Below are 20,475 nucleotides of genomic sequence, written 5' to 3' on the forward strand. Positions count from 1 at the left end.
AATCCATCAATCGTCCTTTGTCAACAATGCGTGCGCGCCGCTGACTGCTCTTGCACTTCAAAATATTCCACAGGCCCATATAACGATATATAAATTATATATCAAATAACTATTATATAAGCAATAATGTTATCAAACCATCTGTGCACTCTAAATCATTAAATCGATCGATCAAATTCCTCGTCCTTTGTCAACAACGCCGCGCGTGCGTGCGCCCTGACGTCAGCCTCGTCGTTATTCCACAGATCTACTATATATTGTAGCGTTAACAAAGTTCAAGGAAAGACGTGGGTTTGGTAAACGGCTCTTTATTGAACAAAACAAACTTCCAGGCGTGTGGCGGCGTGGACTTCCAGCCACGGAAATGGAAGAGAGCTCCATAGAATAGGACCGGGCGTGCGTAAAAGCCATGACCGAGCCCCATCCACCGTCCCCGGACAGCCACCCGGCCGAGCGCCGGCCCTCGACTTCCATCCACGGAGGTGAAAGACAGCTCGGTAGAGTAGGACCGGGCGTGCGTAAAAGCATTGTCCGAGCCCCATCCACCGTCCCTGGACAGCCACCCGGCCGAGCGCCGGCCCCCGACTTCAATCCACGGAAGTGAAAGAGAGCTCCGTCGAGTCAATCTTTGTCCTTTATGTAAACAACGCCGCGTCGCGCTGCTGACGTCGCGCTGCTGACGTCGCGCTGCTGACCGCGACGTTGCGCTGCTGACGTCACTTGAAATTCAAATTACAGTAATCCCTTGCTACATTGCGGTTCGTTTATCGCGGTTTCATTATTTTTATTTTTTTTATTTTTTTGAAATTTTTTGAAGAAAAAACACAAGTCGCTCCTGAGTATAAGTCGCCCCCCCACCCAAACTATGAAAAAAACCGCGACTTATAGTCCGAAAATTACGGTCTGTGTATATCTATATATATATATACACACACACACACACACAGTGCCTTGCGAAAGTATTCGGCCCCCTTGAACCTTTCAACATTTCGCGACGGACACAATCGTGAAGTGGAACAAAATTTATTGGATAATTGAAACTTTTTTAACAAATAAAAAACTGAAAAGTGGGGCGTGCAATATTATTCGGCCCCCTTGCGCTAATACTTTGTAGCGCCACCTTTTGCTGCAATTACAGCTCCAAGTCGCTTGGGGTATGTCTCTATCAGTTTTGTGTCTCCCAGGTGGCTTGTGGCAAACTTTAAACGAGACTTTTTATGGATATCTTTGAGAAATGGCTTTCTTCTTGCCACTCTTCCATAAAGGCCAGATTTGTGCAGTGCACGACTTGGCTGCATCTCTGATCAGTCTTCTCCTTGTTTGAGATGAAAGTTTGGAGGGACGGCCGGGTCTTGGTAGATTTGCAGTGGTCTGATACTCCTTCCATTTCAATATAATTGCTTGCACAGTGCTCCTTGAGATGTTTAAAGCTTGGGAAATCTTTTTGTATCCAAATCCGGCTTTAAACTTCTCCACAACAGTATCTCGGACCTGCCTGGTGTGTTCCTTTGTCTTCATGGTTCTCTCTGCGCTTTAAACAGAACCCTGAGACTATCAAAGAGCAGGTGCATTTATACGGAGACTTGATTACACACAGGTGCATTCTATTTATCATCATCAGTCATTTAGGACAACATTGGATCATTCAAAGATCCTCACTGAACTTCTGGAGTGAGTTTGCTGCACTGAAACTAAAGGGGCCGAATAATATTGCACGCCCCACTTTTCAGTTTTTTATTTGTTAAAAAAGTTTAAATTATCCAATAAATTTTGTTCCACTTCACGATTGTGTCCCACTTGTTGTTGATTCTTGACAAAAAATTAAACTTTTATATCTTTGTTTGAAGCCTGAAATGTCACGAAATGTTGAAAGGTTCAAGGGGGCCGAATACTTTCTCAAGGCACTGTGTATATACACACACACATATATACGTATATATATACACATATATACACATGCACATATATACACGTTTACACATATACACGTTTACACCAGGGCTGTGGACTCGGTCGGATTTTTGCACCGAGTCCGAGTCCGGCCTCTTGACCACGAGTCCGAGTCCGGCTGTCCATTTTTTTCTGTTAATTCATGTGACTGCTTAGTCTTTATTCAAGGCTAATTTAGATCAAAATCTAAATAATTACAACAGTTTTGTGATGGCTTTGTCTTTATTAAACATATAAACGAATACAATAAACAGATACTTTCAAGTTTTAATCATTAATTACACCATTATAGCTCAGACATATATCTAAACACAAATAATTAGTGACGACCCCACAACTATCGAAACACATCAATGATATAAGCTGGGTGACATAATCGTCCTTGACATTGGTACATAATGTAAACATTAGCCTAAGTGCAACTCAACGTGGCCGCATTGATCGTAACTTACGCTCCGTTTCCCCCCCAAATCTAGAGGCAAAACATTGTTCTCTCGCTGCTCCCGGGTTCTCCCATCTTGGCTGCGCGCGGGGCATTGTGGGTCTTGTACGTGCACGCACGCAGGCGCAGGCGCGGGCGCGCACGCAACAACTAAATTTGTCTTCATAACAAGCAAGCAGGGCTGTGGACAGTATTCCTACGCGCATTCTCAGCAGCATGATGAAAATAAAATTCAATAACGTCACTGAGGCATATTTTAACGAACTCCACTTCATTGTATGGCTTTTTAGCCCGTGCAATGTTCCAAGCCAGTTGAAACAATGCAAGTGTGACAGTCTCTGAGTGCTTCGTCATTTTTTTGAAAAACTGTACCTATTTTTCTGCCTGACTTTTCAAAGTCTCCAAACTTGTGCTTGCGAAATTCAGTCCCTTTTGCAAAGTCCTTATCGATATTGGCATGAAGTGAGCTGAAGTGGCGCTGACCATTTGAAGCTTTTAAATGCGCCAATGACGTCCGACATATCAGGCAGAATGGCTTGCCATAGCGTTCAACAAAAAACAACTTTAACTCTGTTAAAAACGTCCTGTGTTCATCGTCATATATTCGTTTAGCTGTGCATTTTTTCCTTGCCATTTTGGCAAGCGTCTTGTCAGCTTTTCTGGACCTAATGGGCCCCCGTAGTCACAGTCGCCATTCATTAAAAAGCCAGCAAAACCAATCGCTATGTTTGTCCCTCCTCCTTTGCGGGATTTCCCCTCACGCGCATGCGCGTTTGACCAAAAACCATATTGAACTCAAGCGAAGCAAATACGCACGAAAAATAAACACAAATGTTGATATGAACGTATTTTTTTTATTGTCGGACTCGGTGGACTCGGTCAAAATCAGCACCGAGTCCGAGTCAGAGTCCGGCAAAAAATGACCGAGTCCGACCGAGTCCGAGTCCCCGAGTCCGAGTCCACAGCCCTGGTTTACACGTATACACACATATATACATATACATATATATGTACACATACACATATATACACGTTTACACATATACACGTATACACACATATATACTAGGGGTGTAAATCGCGGGTTTTGTCACGATACGATATCATATCGATACAAAGAATCTCGATACGATATTTGCCGATATCTTAAAGCCTGCTGTGATTCATTCACGATACATCACGATATAGTGCTCCACGATCGATATTTTTATTTTTTTAAATAAAAAATATAGAACAATATCCTGATTTATAACAATTCATACGCAAAATCAACAAGGTACTGCAAACTCTTTATTTAGGAAATTACAAGAGTATTGTAGTATACAAAGTGCTTATTTTAACACTGAACTTGATCAAATTCCTATATTTTTTCTCATATAAGTAAAGAAAAATGAATATTCTTTCTTTTTTTGTAATACCATTAACTTTAAAGTGCATTACTGAACTATTTATTTACAATAATTTTAATTGTCCGTTGAGCCATCTTTTCTTTGGAATTCAAAGTGCTTCCAAACGAATGACTTGAAGCCCAAAGGGGAGCGAATTTCCTCGTCTTCTTGGACACTAGCCATAGCACCAGCCCAGGAGCCGCGTAGTTGTCGGCTCCCCTTTCACGTGCCTGCTCTGCTCACAACACAACACGCCGCGTACTGCTCCCGGAAAGAGGAAGCAAGCAACAATGAACTGGATTTCAAAATAAAGTCGCGTCTAATGTCCGAGGTCAAACACGGCGATATAAATCGATGTTTACGTTTAGCATCGATGCCAATAAATCGTAGAGCATTATATCGATTAATCGATGTGTATCGATGAATCGTTACACCCCTAATATATACATATAGTATAGGTACACATGCACATATATATATATATATATGTGTATATATATGTATATATATATATACCATCAGCGACCCCGCCTCTTCTGTTTGTGTTGTGTGTGACTACTGATGAAAGTGCGTCGGTCAGCACATGAAAAACTGACTCTGATTAGCAACCATAACGCTGTCTTAGCCAGATGCTCACTGACTTCCGTTAACCCGGAAATTCTTCACTTGCCTCAGGCTCATCCAGTCGGCCTGCAGCTGAAGGAGGTGCAAAATTGCCAATTCCCCACTCAGTGATAAAACCATTTTGCGGTGCAGTTTTTTTTGGAGGTGGGGTAATTTGCCCCCCCCCCCCCCCCCCCCCCCACGTGACATAAAAAATGCCTCCCTGGGGATTCCGCCCATGTTGCCCATGTCAAAAAACGCTACTGGCTACACGCCGCAACATTGACGTGCTCGGGGTGGTTAGCAGCCAGAGTCTGCGTTTTCATGCAGTCGCTGGAAAAGGATGTGCGAGTTGTTGGTTTGTGTTTTCTTTTCCGTGTGACCTGCCCACCCACTCTTATACCTGCGCCCGCGCGTCCTCAGGCACCAACATGCCGGCCACGTTCGGCCATTTGTCCGACGGCTACGACGCGCAATACTACGGCTACCTGTGGAGCGAGGTGTTCTCCATGGACATGTTTTACGCCCGCTTCAAACAGGAAGGAATCATGAACCCAGAGGTGAGCCGTGGTACAAATACAGAGCATGCAGGCACAAACACACAACACAGAAACAAGAACCATCCCTGATGGGAACCGGCGAGCATTCCGCCAGATCAATTCCGGTCAGGACACTTCTCCCGCTGGCCGTTCTTGGTAGCGAAATCAAGCTGGGATGTTTAAAAAATGTCAAGAACCGATGTTCTACTTCTTCCGGGTGTGTGCTTGTACGCAGGTGGGCCTGGACTACAGGAAGTGCATCCTGGGCCCAGGCGGCTCTGTGGACGCGGCAGACATGTTGAAGAAGTTCCTGGGCCGCGAACCCAAACAAGAAGCGTTCCTCATCAGCAAAGGGCTGCCTCTGGATCTGGAGCCCGCGACGCCGTGTCCTTGCTGAGCAAATAAAAGCAACACAAGTGCTCCTGTCACCGCATGTGCTGTCTGCGTGTCTTTTTTTCTTGACGAAAGCTGTGCAGTACAAAGAACTTGTTGACACTTGCTTTCACTGGAGCCGTCATGAAGGCTAAAGTGGCGGTGCTGAGTATTCTGCCGATTAGCACCTAAAAAGCCCTATTTTCAAACCCTAACCATAAATTTGCAACCCCAACCCTAATTCAAAAACCTAATTTGATGTGTGGCTGGCGACCAGTTCAGAGGGTAGTCTGCGGCCCCCGTGACCCTCAACCGGATAAGCGGTGTTGATATAGTTTAAGTAAATGCAAAAGCCAAACATAACAACTTCACATAACATGAAACGGAACTTTTACGTTAATGTTTTTTTTTACTTTTTATTTTCCTGTTGCGGAACTTTTTACGTTAATTATGATGATCAACTTTTTGTTTCCCTGGTGTGGCAGCAATTCACTTCGTTAGTATTTCCAGCGGGTCACTGTCAAACGCAAATAGTGAGGCAGGGCAGCCAAAGTGTGCGTGTTGCAACGCGACCCTACTCAAATGTTACATCCAATACAAAAGATGGCAGTGGCACCTTCTTTTATTTTGGAAGTTGTAGGCAAATAGTCTGTGACAGACCTAAAAAAACAACCCTGTTCTTTTTTCTCAGTTTTCTTTAAGGTTTATAATGAGAATGCAATGTTATGCCTAAGTGTATTACCGTATTGGCCCTGATTATAAGACGGCCCCCTTTTTTCAAGACTTAAGTTTGAAAAACAAACTGTTTGAACACCAAATTTAATTTTTACACAGAAAATGATTACATCCGAAACAAATTATTATAACAATATATTCGAGAGAAAAAGCATGTTATTGTGACTCATTCAAATCATGCAAAAACTGTCTATCACATCTTAATATCTGAACATTTAAATATGTAAACTAAAGTGCAATCACATTTGCAAATGAATGGCTTCTGGTTTTTCAAATGCAAAGAAACCAGTCTACTGTGATAAAACAACAAAATTGCAATAACTGCATTAACCATCAAAGTGTAGTCTAACTAACTGTAGTCTTGAAACAAATCTGAATAAGGAAAAACATTGCAATAAAATAATGGAAACTGCTACCGCTATTGTTGGGGAGCCTGAGGACTGTATAGGGGGTTGGCTCGGATGGTTATGCTCTTTTTGACCCCGGGTGTCGGTCAGAACACAGGAGGGACGACATGGTTCAGTTTTGATTGCTTTACTGATTTATTGGCAAAAAAGTAACAGGCACTGTGGCTATAGGCAAACTGGCAAAAGGGTATGGGCCAGGGGTGGGCAAACTTTTTGAGTGGCAGGCCGAATTTGGTTCTAAATTTTGACCGGGGGGCCAAACCAGGAGCAGATGGATGTAGTGTTTGTGTGAAGTACCGTATTTTCCGCCCTAAAAGGCGCACCTAAAAACCTAAAATTTTCTCAAAAGCCGACAGTGCGCCTTATAGGCCAGTGCGCCTTATATATGGATCAACTGATGAATTTGTTGATCCATACTGGTTGTACACAGTGCTCTGCCAAAATGTTTCAGTACGTTTTAGTACGACTAGTAAATTACAAGGTCGCATCGCTTCCCAGCATTACGGCAACTGTAGTCAGGGGGCGTCACCGAATAGCTGTTGTACCCGCGAGGCTATTTCATGTCAAAATAGGCTGCTCTGTTAATGTTTCGAGTAAATCTACGGATCGATATGGAAGGGAAACATAGGTAAGTAGTACCAATGCGTTAGATCGAACTTTAGTCAGTTCCGATCATTTTATAGGAGATCGTTTGACAAACGCGATTGTTTACACTTTGCTGAGGCTCATGGGAGATTGCGAGCTGAGGCTCGTGAGACTTTGCGGATGGCTAATGCTATTGCGATAGCTGCTATACGTACCAGGCTATTTCATGTCAAAATAGGCTGCTCTGTTAATGTTTCGAGTAAATCTACGGATCGATATGGAAGGGAAACATAGGTAAGTAGTACCAATGCGTTAGATCGAACTTTAGTCAGTTCCGATCATTTTATAGGAGATCGTTTGAGAAACGCGATTGTTTACACTTCGCTGAGGCTCATGGGAGATTGCGAGCTGAGGCTCGTGAGACTTTGCGGATGGCTAATGCTATTGCGATAGCTGCTATACGTACCAGGCTATTTCATGTCAAAATAGGCTGCTCTGTTAATGTTTCGAGTAAATCTACGGATCGATATGGAAGGGAAACATAGGTAAGTAGTACCAATGCGTTAGATCGAACTTTAGTCAGTTCCGATCATTTTATAGGAGATCGTTTGAGAAACGCGATTTACACTTTGCTGAGGCTCATGGGAGATTGCGAGCTGAGGCTCGTGAGACTTTGCGGATGGCTAATGCTATTGCGATAGCTGCTATACGTACCAGGCTATTTCATGTCAAAATAGGCTGCTCTGTTAATGTTTCGAGTAAATCTACGGATCGATATGGAAGGGAAACATAGGTAAGTAGTACCAATGCGTTAGATCGAACTTTAGTCAGTTCTGATCATTTTATAGGAGATCGTTTGAAAAACGCGATTGTTTACAGAGGGCTCGTTGGTTATTGGCTAGTGGATGCATACCGCAACCCTAGTCAACCTCAGTTTGATGCAGTATAGCTTCTATTTTATGCGCCTTATAATCCGGTGCGCCTTATATATGGACAAAGTTTTAAAATGGGCCGTTCATTGAAGGTGCGCCTTATAACCCGGTGCGCCTTTTAGGGCGGAAAATACGGTAATATAAATGACATGTAAAGGTCATTGCATAAAAGGTTTGTTCTTTTAGTAGGTAGTAAAGCATGGATGTTCAAAAAAAGGTTTTGAAATCATGCATTTATTAACGGCATTAAAAAAATACTTCACCAAAAAACTACTATCGGTGATTCTCATTAAATACGACACTGTTATTATGAATAATAGTTTCCATCACTTTAGCGCTTGCAGGTCAGATTTATGAAATATGTTTATCTGATGAGGCGAAATCACATCAAACGGCAAACATTCTGACCAAATACATCATCTTGAAGAATCAGTGAAAGAATACATCTAAATAAAGTAATAAAGAAATCAATAGTATTGTTGGTCTTCCTTTTTTGCTAGTGCATCATGGTCTGGAGTAAAATTTGTTGTGGTAAGTCTTAGGGTAGAGCCGAGGTGTCGGTCCGTTAACCTAGATCTGTGACGGGCTTTGTTGACGTTCATGTGGCTGAACGTCTGCTCATACACGTAGGTCGAGCCAAATTGTCCACTCTTTTTTTTTTTAAATACTCAGTGTCCACCTTTCTTTTCCTCGGGCCACTCATTTTAATGGAAAGATTCCAGGGGAAGGTTTGTGGGTGGCATTAGCGTAAAACTGTATCTGAAAGCCCAGCGCGCGAATTACGAGAATGCCGACGTCACAGCCCACACTCGAAATTCGGCAATGATGGAAATCGAGCGCGGAGTGCGCCGGGTCCGTACTACTTAGTACGTATACGCACTTGTGAGTGTGCATCGAGCTTTCTGACACGGCTTCCGGGAGTAAATGCGCAGGCGGGCGCTCCCCCATCTATTGGGGAAACATAGTGATTGCAGGGAAAATGACCCAAAAAAAAGTTTAATAATACAATTTATTCAGGTTTGGCGGGCCGGATTAAGCGGCCCCGTGAGCCGTAGTTTGCCAATTCTGGTATAGGCACATGTTTGGTCGTAAGGATGTGAGAAGTGTGTGTATCTTTTGCGGTTCATCCTCGAAGTTATCAAGAATTATGGAGCAGCCCCAAGTCAGATACTGGGACAATCAAAAGACCCACTACACTGCACTACAGCCTCATCTGTGCCGTGTGAGCGTGTGTTTTCAACGGCGGGAGAAATTGTGTGCAAACAGCGCAACAGGCTCAATTTCAAAACATTGGAAAAACTTATTGTTTTAAATAAAAATTAGTAAAAAACAAATCTCAGTGCACAAGCATCCTCTTTCACAACACGTTCACTTAGATTTTCGTGTTACGATACATGTTCACATTATTGATTGACTGTAACTAAAAAATAAAATATATTTTCAATTTAAATGAATATGTGAAACAATACAATATGAAATCTCCATCCATCCATTTTCTGTACCGCTTAGTCCCCACGGGGGTCGCGGGCGTGCCGGAGCCTATCCCAGCCGTCATCGGGCAGTAGGCGGGGGACACCCTGAATCGGTTGCCAGCCAATCGCAGGGCACACAGAGACAAACAACCATACGCACTCGCACTCACACCTAGGGACAATTTGGAGTGCTCAATCGGCCTACCAAGCATGTTTTTGGGATGTGGGAGGAAACCCGAGTGCCCGGAGAAAACCCACGCGGGCCCAGGGAGAACATGCAAACTCCACACAGGGAGGGCCGGAGGTGGAATCGAACCCACACCCTCCTAACTGTGAGGCGGACTTGCTACCCAGTGCCCCACCGAGCCGCCCAATATAAAATATAATTACTTGCCGTTTTTTTCCATGTATAATGCGCAGAATTTAACAAATTTATTGTCCTAAAATCTGGGGTGCGCATTATACATGGGTACAATTTTTTATTTTTTTTTATTTTATTATATATATTTTTTTATCCGGATATCATACGGAGGCCGCCATTACAGATGCGCTTTCTTCTCTGCTGTTCACTTCAAACACGCTCCATACGAACACAATGCTCTCGTATCAGACGCTTGCTCGATCACCTGCTCGTTTGCTGTCACAATGTACCCTACACAAATCCGAAACATTTCTTCGCTATCGAGTTTGCTAGCGCATGCGCAGTGATACTGACCGGCAGAATAACATCCGGTTGTTCCCAAAGATGATCTTTTTTCTGAAATAATTTTACGTTTACGGACTTAAGTAGGAGTCAAAATTTGGGTGCGTATTATACATGGGTACAGGCTTTTTTCCAGCATCAACATGCCATTTTTTAGGGTGCGTATTATACATGGGGGCGCATTATACATGGAAAAAACGGTAAATTAATTAATGTATATACTAGGTCATCAAATCAGTGTCAGTCATGTCTGTCAACCAGGTTGCCTGTAGTATTTTTAGGGTCCAGCGGGTGTCAACAATCAGCGACACATTATTGACACAGTGTCAATACAGTTTGGCAATGTGTCGAAACGATACACGACGCCTCATGGACCCATCACTAGTGGACAGTAGTAACAATGAAATGTATATACTCACTTTGCGTCAAAGACGCACACGATCACAGCAACATACTCAGTTGATACCAGTAACCTTTAACTTACCGCTGCGCACAAGTGAATGGGTATAATGTCTTATTTCAATGCAAAAAACATCGTCTTATATTCGGGCCATTACGGTACTCTAGCAATTTCATGCCTCGTGAGGGGGCGCTGTGAGGATTTCTTCTCCTTTCCACGACCAAACAATGCGGAAGCCAAGCGACACGCTATTGGTCGGCACCGCGTCGAGCGCGATTCCTCCTTCGCTTGGCTACCGAATGGCCCGGCCCGCCAGCCGAGTGACAAACGGCGCCATTGTCAAATTGCTTCCGCTCGTGTGTGTTCGCTGTGCGGACATTTCACCAAAACCAAACCTGAACCCAGAATACGGGTACTGCACTATTTTCATCCTTTCTTAGCCGACGCGTGAGTGCTATGACAAACGGACACACCGAGTCGAGGAGGCCTCGCGTTAACGTTACCGCGCGCTAGTCGCAAAGGTTTTCGTTTGTTTGCTTGTTTTATTTGATTTGTCTTGTACGAAAGAGTTCGTCGACGATGAGCTGTCCGATCAACCCCCAGGCTTCTCCGGCTGCTGCTGTTTTCCACCAGGTCTTCAGTTCTCAAAACGTGAGAGGAAGGTGAGCGAACATTCCCGTCAGCTGATATGATGATGACGTAGAAGCGTGATCTTCACTCTCCCCACGCTAAGGTGGCTTCATCCCCAGTGTTCTAACATTGAGCTTTTTCTCTCTTTAATGAACGGAGGAAAAAGCCTAACGACTCTAAAACTCCAAAATACGCCGGAGGGAATAGGCAGACCTGCATGTTTATTCTGCTCAAGAGTCTTCGCAGTTTTCTAAACTCAAGCGACGTTAAGCGTTTTTACGATAAGCGTTTTAGACTGTCCTAATTTCGAGCAAACTGTAATTCTGAATGGCCGTCCCTCCAAGGGCGCAAGCAGTCGCATTTGCCGGGCATTTGCCGGTGGAACGATTCGCCACCCCAAGCAAAAGCGTGACCCTTGTTTTTGTCCACGTAGACCTGTGGGAAGGTCCCTGGCGGCGCTCAGCTTCCCCAAAGCCAGAACTTGTTTGTGGGATGGTCGACCCGCCGGGGAGAAGCTCTGCATCCATCTGTGCTCTCGCAGGTAAGACTGAATTTTGCTGTCTTCCTAACTAATGGCGTCGGCCCGCTTTGTAGTTGAGCGCCATCGTTATCCGTTGTATGCGCCAGCCAATATGTTGCCACGTGACTTTCAAGCCAGCCATTTGACGGGATGGCTACTACCTCCTAGGTGCGAGATGTTCCAGCCATGGAAGCGTGTGCTATTTGAAAGTCGTACGCACTCAAAAGGCCTTCTTTGATATGTTTTCCCGCCGTTCATATTGGGACGGCTTGTTAATAAAGCTCTTCTTTGGGCTTTGCTGAATGTTTCACTTTTTAGACACTCAAATGTCAAAGTCAAAGTCAAAGTCAGCTTTATTGTCAATCCCTTCATATGTCAAGACACACAAAGAAACCGAAATTCCGTTTCGTGTGTGTGTTTAGAATGCCCCGCCTCCTGCTGCATGAGAAAGCTCTTCGTCTGGCTAAGCGTCATGTGCGCCGATGCGAGACGGCTGACGTGCACTGCTTCTTCCTGGGCTCTGCGACCGTGGATGCAGGTCAGCGTCAATCCAAAGCACTTCGAGTGGCTGGGGAGAGACAAGTCCTGCTTGGTAGCAAATGCACGGATGGTTTGTCCTCTGGTGTCCTCAGACGAGGGCGGCGTCACGGTGACGCTGGACCGCTTCGATCCGGGTCGAGAGCGGGCTGGCGACTTGGACTGCGTTCCTGCCGCTGCGCTGCCGGGCGACGTCCTGGTTCCTTGTTTGTTCACCAGCCAGAAGAGCTCCGACGACCTGGTCCAATCGAAGGCCGAGCTGAAACGCTCCATCTCTGTAAGTGTCAGCCGGTCGTCACGCAGCAAGAATCAAAACAATTTGGTTTCCTTTGTTTAGTCTTTTCTGTTTGGAAAGAGAAAAGACTGTACAAAGACGAGTGCCATCGCGCCACGCATGGCAAAGGAAAGACACGGCCGAGCCGCTCGAGTTTGACGTGTGCCGGTGGCGTCAGGCCTTGCAGGCTCACGTGAGCGGCTCGCAGCCCCTGGAGCTGAGCCAGTTGCTGAAGGTGAAAGGCCGCGTCAGCTGGCAGCCGCGGGGAGACGCTGCATCCTACCACCTGGCCTGGTCATCCGTTTGTCTGTCCGTCCGCTTGGATGTCCACCCGCTCTGCCCCGTCCCCATCATCCCCACCGCGCTGCTCAGGAGTCTGAGCGGCGCAATCGGCCGCCGGCGAGGGTGAGGCCGCCGGTGAGGCCGCTGCCGAGCGCGGCTGGCCTACTGGCTTGCTGGCGTGGGTTCCAAGGAGCGTGTCATGTGCGTGTCTGCAGGTTTGTCACCATGGATGAGAGCAGGAAGTTGCTGCTGCTGCTGGAGTCTGACCCCAAAGCCTCCAAACTGCCGCTGGTGGGCGTGTAAGTCTGGCTCACGCAGACGGTGGCATTTGTGCCAAGGACTCGAGGGTGCCGCTCCCTGTTTCAAATTGGCTAACGGGGAGCGGCGTGGTTAATACGCACGGGGCATGATGGCAAGCCTCGGCTCGTTCTCGTGCCAGATCCAAGCCCGAACCCACAACCGTTTGGACCATCTTGCACTCGTCCACTTTTTGCGGGCTTGTGTCATCTCGCGTGCAAGCAGAGCCATGCTTTCCAAGTTGTAAAGGAACCGACAATCCTTTCCTTGTGTCACTTTGAAATGCTGCCCTGGTTATCTGATGAAGTAGAGAAAAAAACAACAACTGATAGCTTGATGGGTTATTCAAATCATTTTGACAGATTCCACCAGTGTCGTCATGATCTTCATTCCATGTTTTTTCTGTTTCCGTGGCAGCTGGCTGAGTGGCGTGACTCAGGTGTCCAACCCTCTGGTGTGCGCCTGGTGTCTTAGGTTCCTCTTTGGCTGCACCCTCCAGGACAGGTTGGTGATGGTGCAGGAGGCGGCCGCCTGCCTTACTTCCTTTACTTTGCCTTCCGCCACCACTTTTGCTCGTGTGCCTGTCAGAGTTGTGTCGGAGGACAACGCGTTCCTGCTGGCCATCTTCGCCTCCCCGCGTGCGGGCCCTGCCTTCTTCCAGGTTCGTTGGCCAGCCACCACTGCTGCTTCCGCTCCGCTGGACAGCCAACTGCTGAGCGCCTCGGGGTGCGTGACGCTCGACCAGGTAATTGAAGAGGAGGCGATTGCGTGAAGGCCTGCAAGGTGACAAGCAACTGGTTGTCAGCAGGGGCCAGCGGTGGAAGGTCAGACGTTGGAGTTTGAGCTGATAGCCGAAGGTCACGTCCGCCAACTCCAAGTGTTCCAAGACGCTCACAGCTCCTTGAGCAGGTGAGATTCTGAAATGTTATGGCTGGAGTGCCTCCGATGCCATGGCGACTAGGGAACGCGCCTCAGGAGCCCTCTGGGAAGAGGTTTCGCAGCATCCGCTGAAGGTCCACCAGGTTCTGCAATAGTTTTTTCCCTGCTGTCGTCAGACTGTTGAACATTCAAACGTAGCATTCCTCTGCACACTTGTAAATACTGCTTTTGTCTCCTGCACTGTTTACAGACTTTATCACTGCTGCACTTTGTACTTTATACTTATCTTATTTCATATTTTTATATAAATGTCACTTTTTAACCAGCCGCAATACCACTACTTTGTTGAAAGCCGTATGCAACGGAATTTCGTTTTGTGTACACCTAGTGTTGACAAAATGACAATAAAGTTTGTCTAAGTCTAAAAGCTAAAAGCTGTCGTTGGTAGCGATGGTCCTCTGAGGGTGGCGGTGCCATGCATCAGCGAGCAAGATTCCGGCGTGGAGGCCAACGAGTGGTCGCCGCGGCCTTCGCCTCTGCCCCACCTCCGTGTGCAGCGGGTAGGTGGGGCGATTGAATCTTGATGCCAGCCGTTGTTTGTGCCGTGTTCCAGCTCAGGCGACACCTCGTCTTTCTTTTCAGGCACCTGCGGTCCAGCCGGCAGTTCCGGAACTTTCCGTATTGATGGATGACGGCGTGGGCGCCGACGGGCATCGTGCTCCTCCTCTCCTCCATAGCACCCCAGACCCCCAGGCGCCTCACCGCCTAAAGTTCTGCGCCGCTCCCATGCCCGAGCCACGCGACCTTTGGCTTTCCGCGCGGGCCGGCGGTTGTTTTCCTTCAGGCCCGAGCGCCGGGTCGCCCCCCTGTGTGGCATGCCCCTCTCATGTGGTGGAATCATGCGACGCCCACCAGTTGCTCTTCCAGCAAGACCAGCAGCTCCGCCTCCTGCAGGCTCAGGTAACAGCAAGCCACTCCCTGGACCGGACCTTCCCTGGGGGGCAGCTTTGCGGGCCCCCCGTGTTGTGTTGTGCCGGCTGATGACATCACGCTTTGAACTCAGCCTTTTGTTGGCGCCTTCACACGGCCTCGTGAAATCGGTTGCGGCTGCTTGGTGAACAGTAGCATTTTGAGAGGCGCTGCGTATCCTAGTTGTCGGCGTGCTGCCGAAGCTTAACCGCAGAAACGATGCGTGCGCTGGCTGTTCCGTCTGCTGTCGGTCTCTTATTATGTATTCAGTTAGTTTTGGTTCGTCCAGGTCCAGATGCTGCTGGCAGCTCAGGAGGCCCAGCCAACCTACAAGACAGAGACCTCCTGTACCACCACCACCAGCGTCGCCGTGGCAACAGGTGAGGCGTAACTTGACTCATGCATTTTGATGTCTTTATTTATTTTTTTTCTCTCCCCATTTTTCCCCAGGCACCAGTCTCCTTTGGGGCGGTGGGACTCCACCTCGCCCCTTGATCCCGCCCTCGAGGAAAAGTGAGGTCACAGGCCAGGAGTCGCCAGCCGAGGTGGAGTCCGACTTCTGCGGCGAACGCACGCACGTACGTGATCCTCATCAGGGTGGCGAGCGAGGATGGCTGAGGAGGTGACCGGCAGTGGGTGCCGGTATTGGCCAGTGGGGGTTAGGGTATTATTATTATTGTTATTATTATTATTTCAAGGCATCGAGCTACCATTAGTGGCCGCTCATACTTGAAAGAGCACTATGCCCCAAAATTAAACAGATTCACCATCCGTATTGCTTCTGTGGAAGAGTTCAACAGATGTTTCATCTGTCGAGTGGACGCCGCTTGATCTCATGCTCATGTGCCTGACGGTTGCCTGCAGGAAGCGACGAGGAAGGACTTATCCCAGAGGAAGGGCCACTGCGGCGGCGGAGCCCAAGAGGCCATGAGCATGACGTCGCAGGGACGCAGGTACGCACGTCGTCGTCTTCTCAGTGGGATTTGCTTGACTTAGGTGGCCTCGGCCATTTTGAAGGGGATGCCTTTGGGCGGGCGACTTTTGGGACGCTTGTCTTTAGGACTGTTGGACTTTTGAAGGACTATGAGCCATTGAAATTGTCTTTTTGCGGGGAGGGCTCACTTTTGGACCTTTTTGTGGCGTTTGATGCTCACGTTTGAATTTTGGGCTGTTTGACTTTTGAGTCACTGGACTGAACCAAATGCTGCCCTCGGGACTGCTTATCCTGCATGCTTTGGATTTTTTCCTCTTGCAAGACAGCCGATTCCATTATGCGGTCAACGACGCAAATAAGTTTGCAACTTGGGGAGAATGTCGAGTACTTCAGAAAACACTGAAACATGTTTGCCAGTGCAAAATGATTCCTCCACGTCAGGAGCTTTTTTTTTTTTATGCTCGGAAAATGCCAACAGTAGTAAATTCGTGTTTTGTCTCTGCGTACAGCCCTACATTTTTCTTTCAATGATGGTCTTTCTCATGACAGACGTGAAAATGGACCGTTCTCTCCAATTTTTGCGGGACTCAGGACTTTGATGCTATTTGAGATGTTTGACATTTGCGCATTTCCCTTGTGGAGCGTTGGACCTTTGCAGCCTTTGACTTTTGAAACTGTTGACTCTTTTGGGGTGCTGTACTTTGAGACTCTTGGGGTGTTGGACTTGAAGTACAGTGGGGCAGAAAAGTATTTAGTCAGCCACCAATTGTGCAAGTTCTCCCACTTGAAAGATGAGAGATGGCTGTAATTTTCATCATAGGTATACTTCAACTATGAGAGACAAAATTTAAAATAAATCCAGAAAATCACATTGTCTGATTTTTAAAGAATTTATTTGCAAATTATGATGGAAAATAACCGTAATCTTCGGACTATAAGTCGCTCCGGAGTATAAGTCGCATTTTGGGGGGAAATTTATTCGACAAAATCCAACACCAAGAACAGTCATGAACGAGCAACAACAGGCTAAACCAGGGGTGGGCAAACTTTTTGACTCGCGGGCCGAACTGGGTTCTAAATTTGGACCGGAGGGCCGAACCAGGAGCAGATGGACGTAGTGTTTGTGTGAAGTAATATAAGCGACCTGTAAAGGTCATTGCATAAAAGATTTTGGCCTTTAGTAGGTAGTAAAGCATGGATATTCCAAACAAGTTTTTTGAAAACAAATGCATTTATTAACAGCATTAAAAAAAAAAATCACTAAAAAACTGCTATCAGTGATTCTCATAAAATACGACACTATTATTATGAATAACAGTCTCCATCACTTCAGTGCCTGCAGGTCAGATTAATGAAAAATGTTTATCTTATGAGATCACATCAAACTCTTAGGAGAGATCCGTTTACCTCGATCTGTGACGGGTTGATGTGGCTGAACGTCACGTCGCGTACGTCGAGCCAAATTGGCCACTCTTTTAACATTCGGCACTCACTTCTTTTCTTCGGGCCACTCATTTTAATGGAAGGATTCCAGGGGAAGGTTTGTGGGTGGCTTTAGCGTCAAACTGTATCTGAAAGCTCAGCGAGCGAATTACAAGAATGCTGTCGTCACAGCCCACGCTCTAAATTCGGGACTGATACAAATAGAGCGCGAGTGCGCCATGTCCGTACTACTGAGTACGTACGTACACGCACTTGTGAGTGTGCACCGAGCTTTCTGACACGGCTTCCGGTAGTAAATGCGCAGGCGAGCGGTTCCCCATCTACTGGGGAAACGCAGTCATTGCAGGCAAAATGACAAAAAAATAAGTTTAATACAATTAATTCAGGGTTGGCGGGCCGGATTAAACGGTCCCGTGGGCCGGATGTGGCCCGCGGGCCGTAGTTTGCCCACCCCTGGGCTAAACGATAGGTATGCTAACGTGACATAAACACAAACGAAGAGCTGAGAACGGCCCTGACGTAACATTCAGAGTTATTCAAAAAACTATTACATAAATAAGACGTTAATAAAACCACCTGTGTCACTCCAATTCATTAAATCCATCGATCGTCCTTTGTCAACAATGCGTGCGCGCCGCTGACGGCGCTTGCACTTCAAAATATTCCACAGGCCCATATAACGATATATAAATTATATATCAAATAACTATTATACAAGCAATAATGTTATCAAACCATCTGTGTCACTCCAAATCATTAAATCCATCGATCGTCCTTTGTCAACAATGGGTGCGCGCAGCTGACGGCGCTTGCACTTCAAAATATTCCACGGGCCCATATAACGATATATAAATTAGTTATCAAATAACTATTATATAAACAATAGTATTATCAAACCATCTGTGCACTCTAAAGCATTAAATCCATCGATCAAATTCCTCGTCCTTTGTCAACAACGCCGCGCGTGCGCCCTGACGTCAGCCTCGTCGTTATTCCACAGATCTAGTATATAACTAGATTGTAGCGTTAACAAAGTACAAGGAAAGACGTGGGTTTGGTAAACGGCTCTTTATTTAACAAAACACACTTCCAGGCGTGTGGCGGCGTGGACTTCCAGACACGGAGGTGGAAGAGAGATCCATAGAATAGGACCGGGTGTGCGTAAAAGCCATGACCGAGCCCCATCCACCGTCCCCGGACAGCCACCCGGCCGAGCGCCGGCCCTCGACTTCCATCCACGGAGGTGAAAGAGAGCTCCCTAGAGTAGGACCGGGCGTGCGTAAAAGCCATGTCCGAGCCCCATCCACCGTCCCTGGACAGCCACCCGGCCGAGCGCCGACCCCAGACTTCCATCCACGGAGGTGAAAGAAAGCTCCATAGAATAGGACCGGGCGTGCGTAAAAGCCATAATAGTTTTTCAAACCTTCTGTGTCACTCCAAATCCTTAAATCCTTCAAACTCTTCGTCCGCCGTGTCACTTAGAAACAAAGCCGCTAATGATGCCGGTAGTACGTGGGGTCCTTCGTCATCCCGTGATCAATCTTTGGCCTTTATGTAAACAACCGCCGCGTCGCGCTGCTGACGTCACTTGAAATTCAAATTACAGTAATCCCTTGCTTCATCGCGGTTCGTTTATCACGGTTTCACTTTTTTTGGGGGGGGGGAAATTTTGAAAAAAAATATAAGTCGCTCCTTATTATAAGTCGCCCCCCCGCCCAAACTATGAAAAAAAAACGTGACTTATAGTCCGAAAATTACGGTATTTGGTCAATAATGGCCTCGATCTGGGGCGCCACGCAAGCTCTCACCCCGTGGAGTCAAAATCATCACAAGAATGGTGAATGAAAATCCCAGAAAAACGAGCCTGGACATGTACTGGCTGAAGCAGGGGAACACGTCTAGCACTGCAGGATTTGAGTCCCTGGTGACGTAGTGTGTTACTGATGGTAGTGTTTGTTACTTTGGTCCCAGCTCTCTGCAGGTTATTCACTCAGTTTTTCTGGGATTTTTGTGTTTGACCGTTTGGATCGGTAGACTATTTAACTTTGGCTGCTCTATGTGTGGCAGCTCAACCCCCCCGTCAGTATCGGGCATCAACCCGAACGGGACGGCCATTTCGCTGGGGTGCCTCAAGCGCTCGCCAGTGGCAGGCACCGTTGAGCTCTGGCTGTCCAGCAACATGTCGGTGGCCACAATGAAACACATGCAGCATTACGGCCTCCTGGGGGGCCCCGCTGAGCTCCACCCGCAGAGTCAGCTGATTGGGGAGACGATGGCCGACGGCAACGAGAAGGCCACCTATGGAGGGCCGCCGTGTTTGGCCCGGGCAGTTGGGGACGACTCGGTGGGCAATGTCTTGGACCTCAGCCGCCTCAGACAGCTGCCCAAACTCTTCTGACATCACTCTCATGTTGCATTTTAATTTAATAAAGAGCTTTGCATTTAAAAGGGTGTGTTTTCCTTATCAAGCGCTCACAATCCCAAGGCGGCCAAGCCGAGACTGTTCTCTGCATGTGAAATGCCGTTGACAAGAAAAAGGACGCGATGATGAGCGAGCAGTGAAAAGTGTCCAGCCAAACATTGAGTGCCGTGATGGGTGCGCCCAAGGATCTTTGCTGGGAATGAGGGCAGAGCCAGAATTTCTCGGTGAGATGACAAGGGTGACCGCTCACTACGGTGCGGTCATAAGATAAGAAGAACACGAGATAGACCCTAACCCAGGGGTGGGCAAACTACGGCCCGCGGGCCCTGAATAAATTGTATTATTAAACTTTTTTTTTTGGTCATTTTGCATGCAATGACTGCGTTTCCCCAGTAGATGGGGAACCGCTCGCCTGCGCATTTACTACCGGAAGCCGTGTCAGAAAGCTCGGTGCACACTCGCAAGTGCGTGTACGTACTCAGTAGTACGGACATGGCGCACTCGCGCTCTATTTGTATCAGTCCCGAATTTAGAGCGTGGGCTGTGACGACAGCATTCTTGTAATTCGCGCGCTGAGCTTTCAGATACAGTTTTACGCTAAAGCCACCCACAAACCTTCCCCTGGAATCCTTCTATTAAAATGAGTCGCCCAAGGAAAAGCAAGGTGGACACAGTGCCGAGTGTTTAAAAAAGAGTGGCCAATTTGGCTCGACGTACGCGACGTGACGTTCAGCCACATCAACATCAACCCGTCACAGAT

At 47.1% G+C, this 20,475-nt stretch overlaps 2 protein-coding genes across 5 annotated transcripts in view; both read left to right on the forward strand.

The window, feature by feature from the left end:
- The window catches only part of thop1 (thimet oligopeptidase 1), a 17,054-nt gene extending 11,699 nt beyond the window's left edge, over positions 1 to 5,355 (forward strand). The window contains exons 13-14 of the mRNA XM_037249360.1: positions 4,807 to 4,943; positions 5,158 to 5,355. Coding sequence (XP_037105255.1) covers positions 4,807 to 4,943; positions 5,158 to 5,319 — 299 coding nt within the window. The 3' untranslated portion in view covers positions 5,320 to 5,355. The remainder of the gene's footprint in view (positions 1 to 4,806; positions 4,944 to 5,157) is intronic.
- Positions 5,356 to 10,771: 5,416 nt separating this feature from the next.
- On the forward strand, positions 10,772 to 19,741 carry stil (STIL centriolar assembly protein). Of its 4 annotated transcripts, XM_037249336.1 has the most exons (16): positions 10,773 to 10,940; positions 11,098 to 11,190; positions 11,592 to 11,699; positions 12,101 to 12,216; positions 12,311 to 12,492; positions 12,668 to 12,894; positions 12,987 to 13,070; positions 13,486 to 13,572; positions 13,657 to 13,813; positions 13,874 to 13,977; positions 14,396 to 14,507; positions 14,590 to 14,907; positions 15,206 to 15,296; positions 15,367 to 15,497; positions 15,760 to 15,869; positions 19,361 to 19,741. In XM_037249336.1, the coding sequence occupies exons 1-16, from the start codon at positions 10,828 to 10,830 to the stop codon at positions 19,689 to 19,691; spliced, it is 2,364 nt and encodes a 787-aa protein (XP_037105231.1). In that variant the 5' UTR covers positions 10,773 to 10,827; the 3' UTR covers positions 19,692 to 19,741. The 4 variants fall into 4 exon arrangements, with proteins under 4 accessions (XP_037105229.1, XP_037105231.1, XP_037105232.1 ...); XM_037249334.1 differs by having other exon boundaries at positions 10,772 to 10,940; positions 13,486 to 13,813; XM_037249337.1 differs by having other exon boundaries at positions 10,773 to 10,975; positions 11,096 to 11,190; positions 13,486 to 13,813.
- Positions 19,742 to 20,475: the final 734 nt, after the last annotated feature.

This window comes from Syngnathus acus, chromosome 4 (genome assembly GCF_901709675.1).
Source record: "Syngnathus acus chromosome 4, fSynAcu1.2, whole genome shotgun sequence".
Taxonomy (NCBI): Eukaryota; Metazoa; Chordata; class Actinopteri; order Syngnathiformes; family Syngnathidae; genus Syngnathus; species Syngnathus acus.

Excerpts from the sequence above, each read along its gene's own strand:
- stil (XM_037249334.1), top strand. The coding sequence starts at position 10,828 with ATGGCCCGGCCCGCCAGCCGAGTGACAAACGGCGCCATTGTCAAATTG. Across the intron at positions 12,217-12,310 it reads CTCTGCGACCGTGGATGCAG|ACGAGGGCGGCGTCACGGTG; the intron begins GTCAGCGTCAAT and ends TGGTGTCCTCAG. Across the intron at positions 12,493-12,667 it reads AGCTGAAACGCTCCATCTCT|GCCTTGCAGGCTCACGTGAG; the intron begins GTAAGTGTCAGC and ends CGGTGGCGTCAG.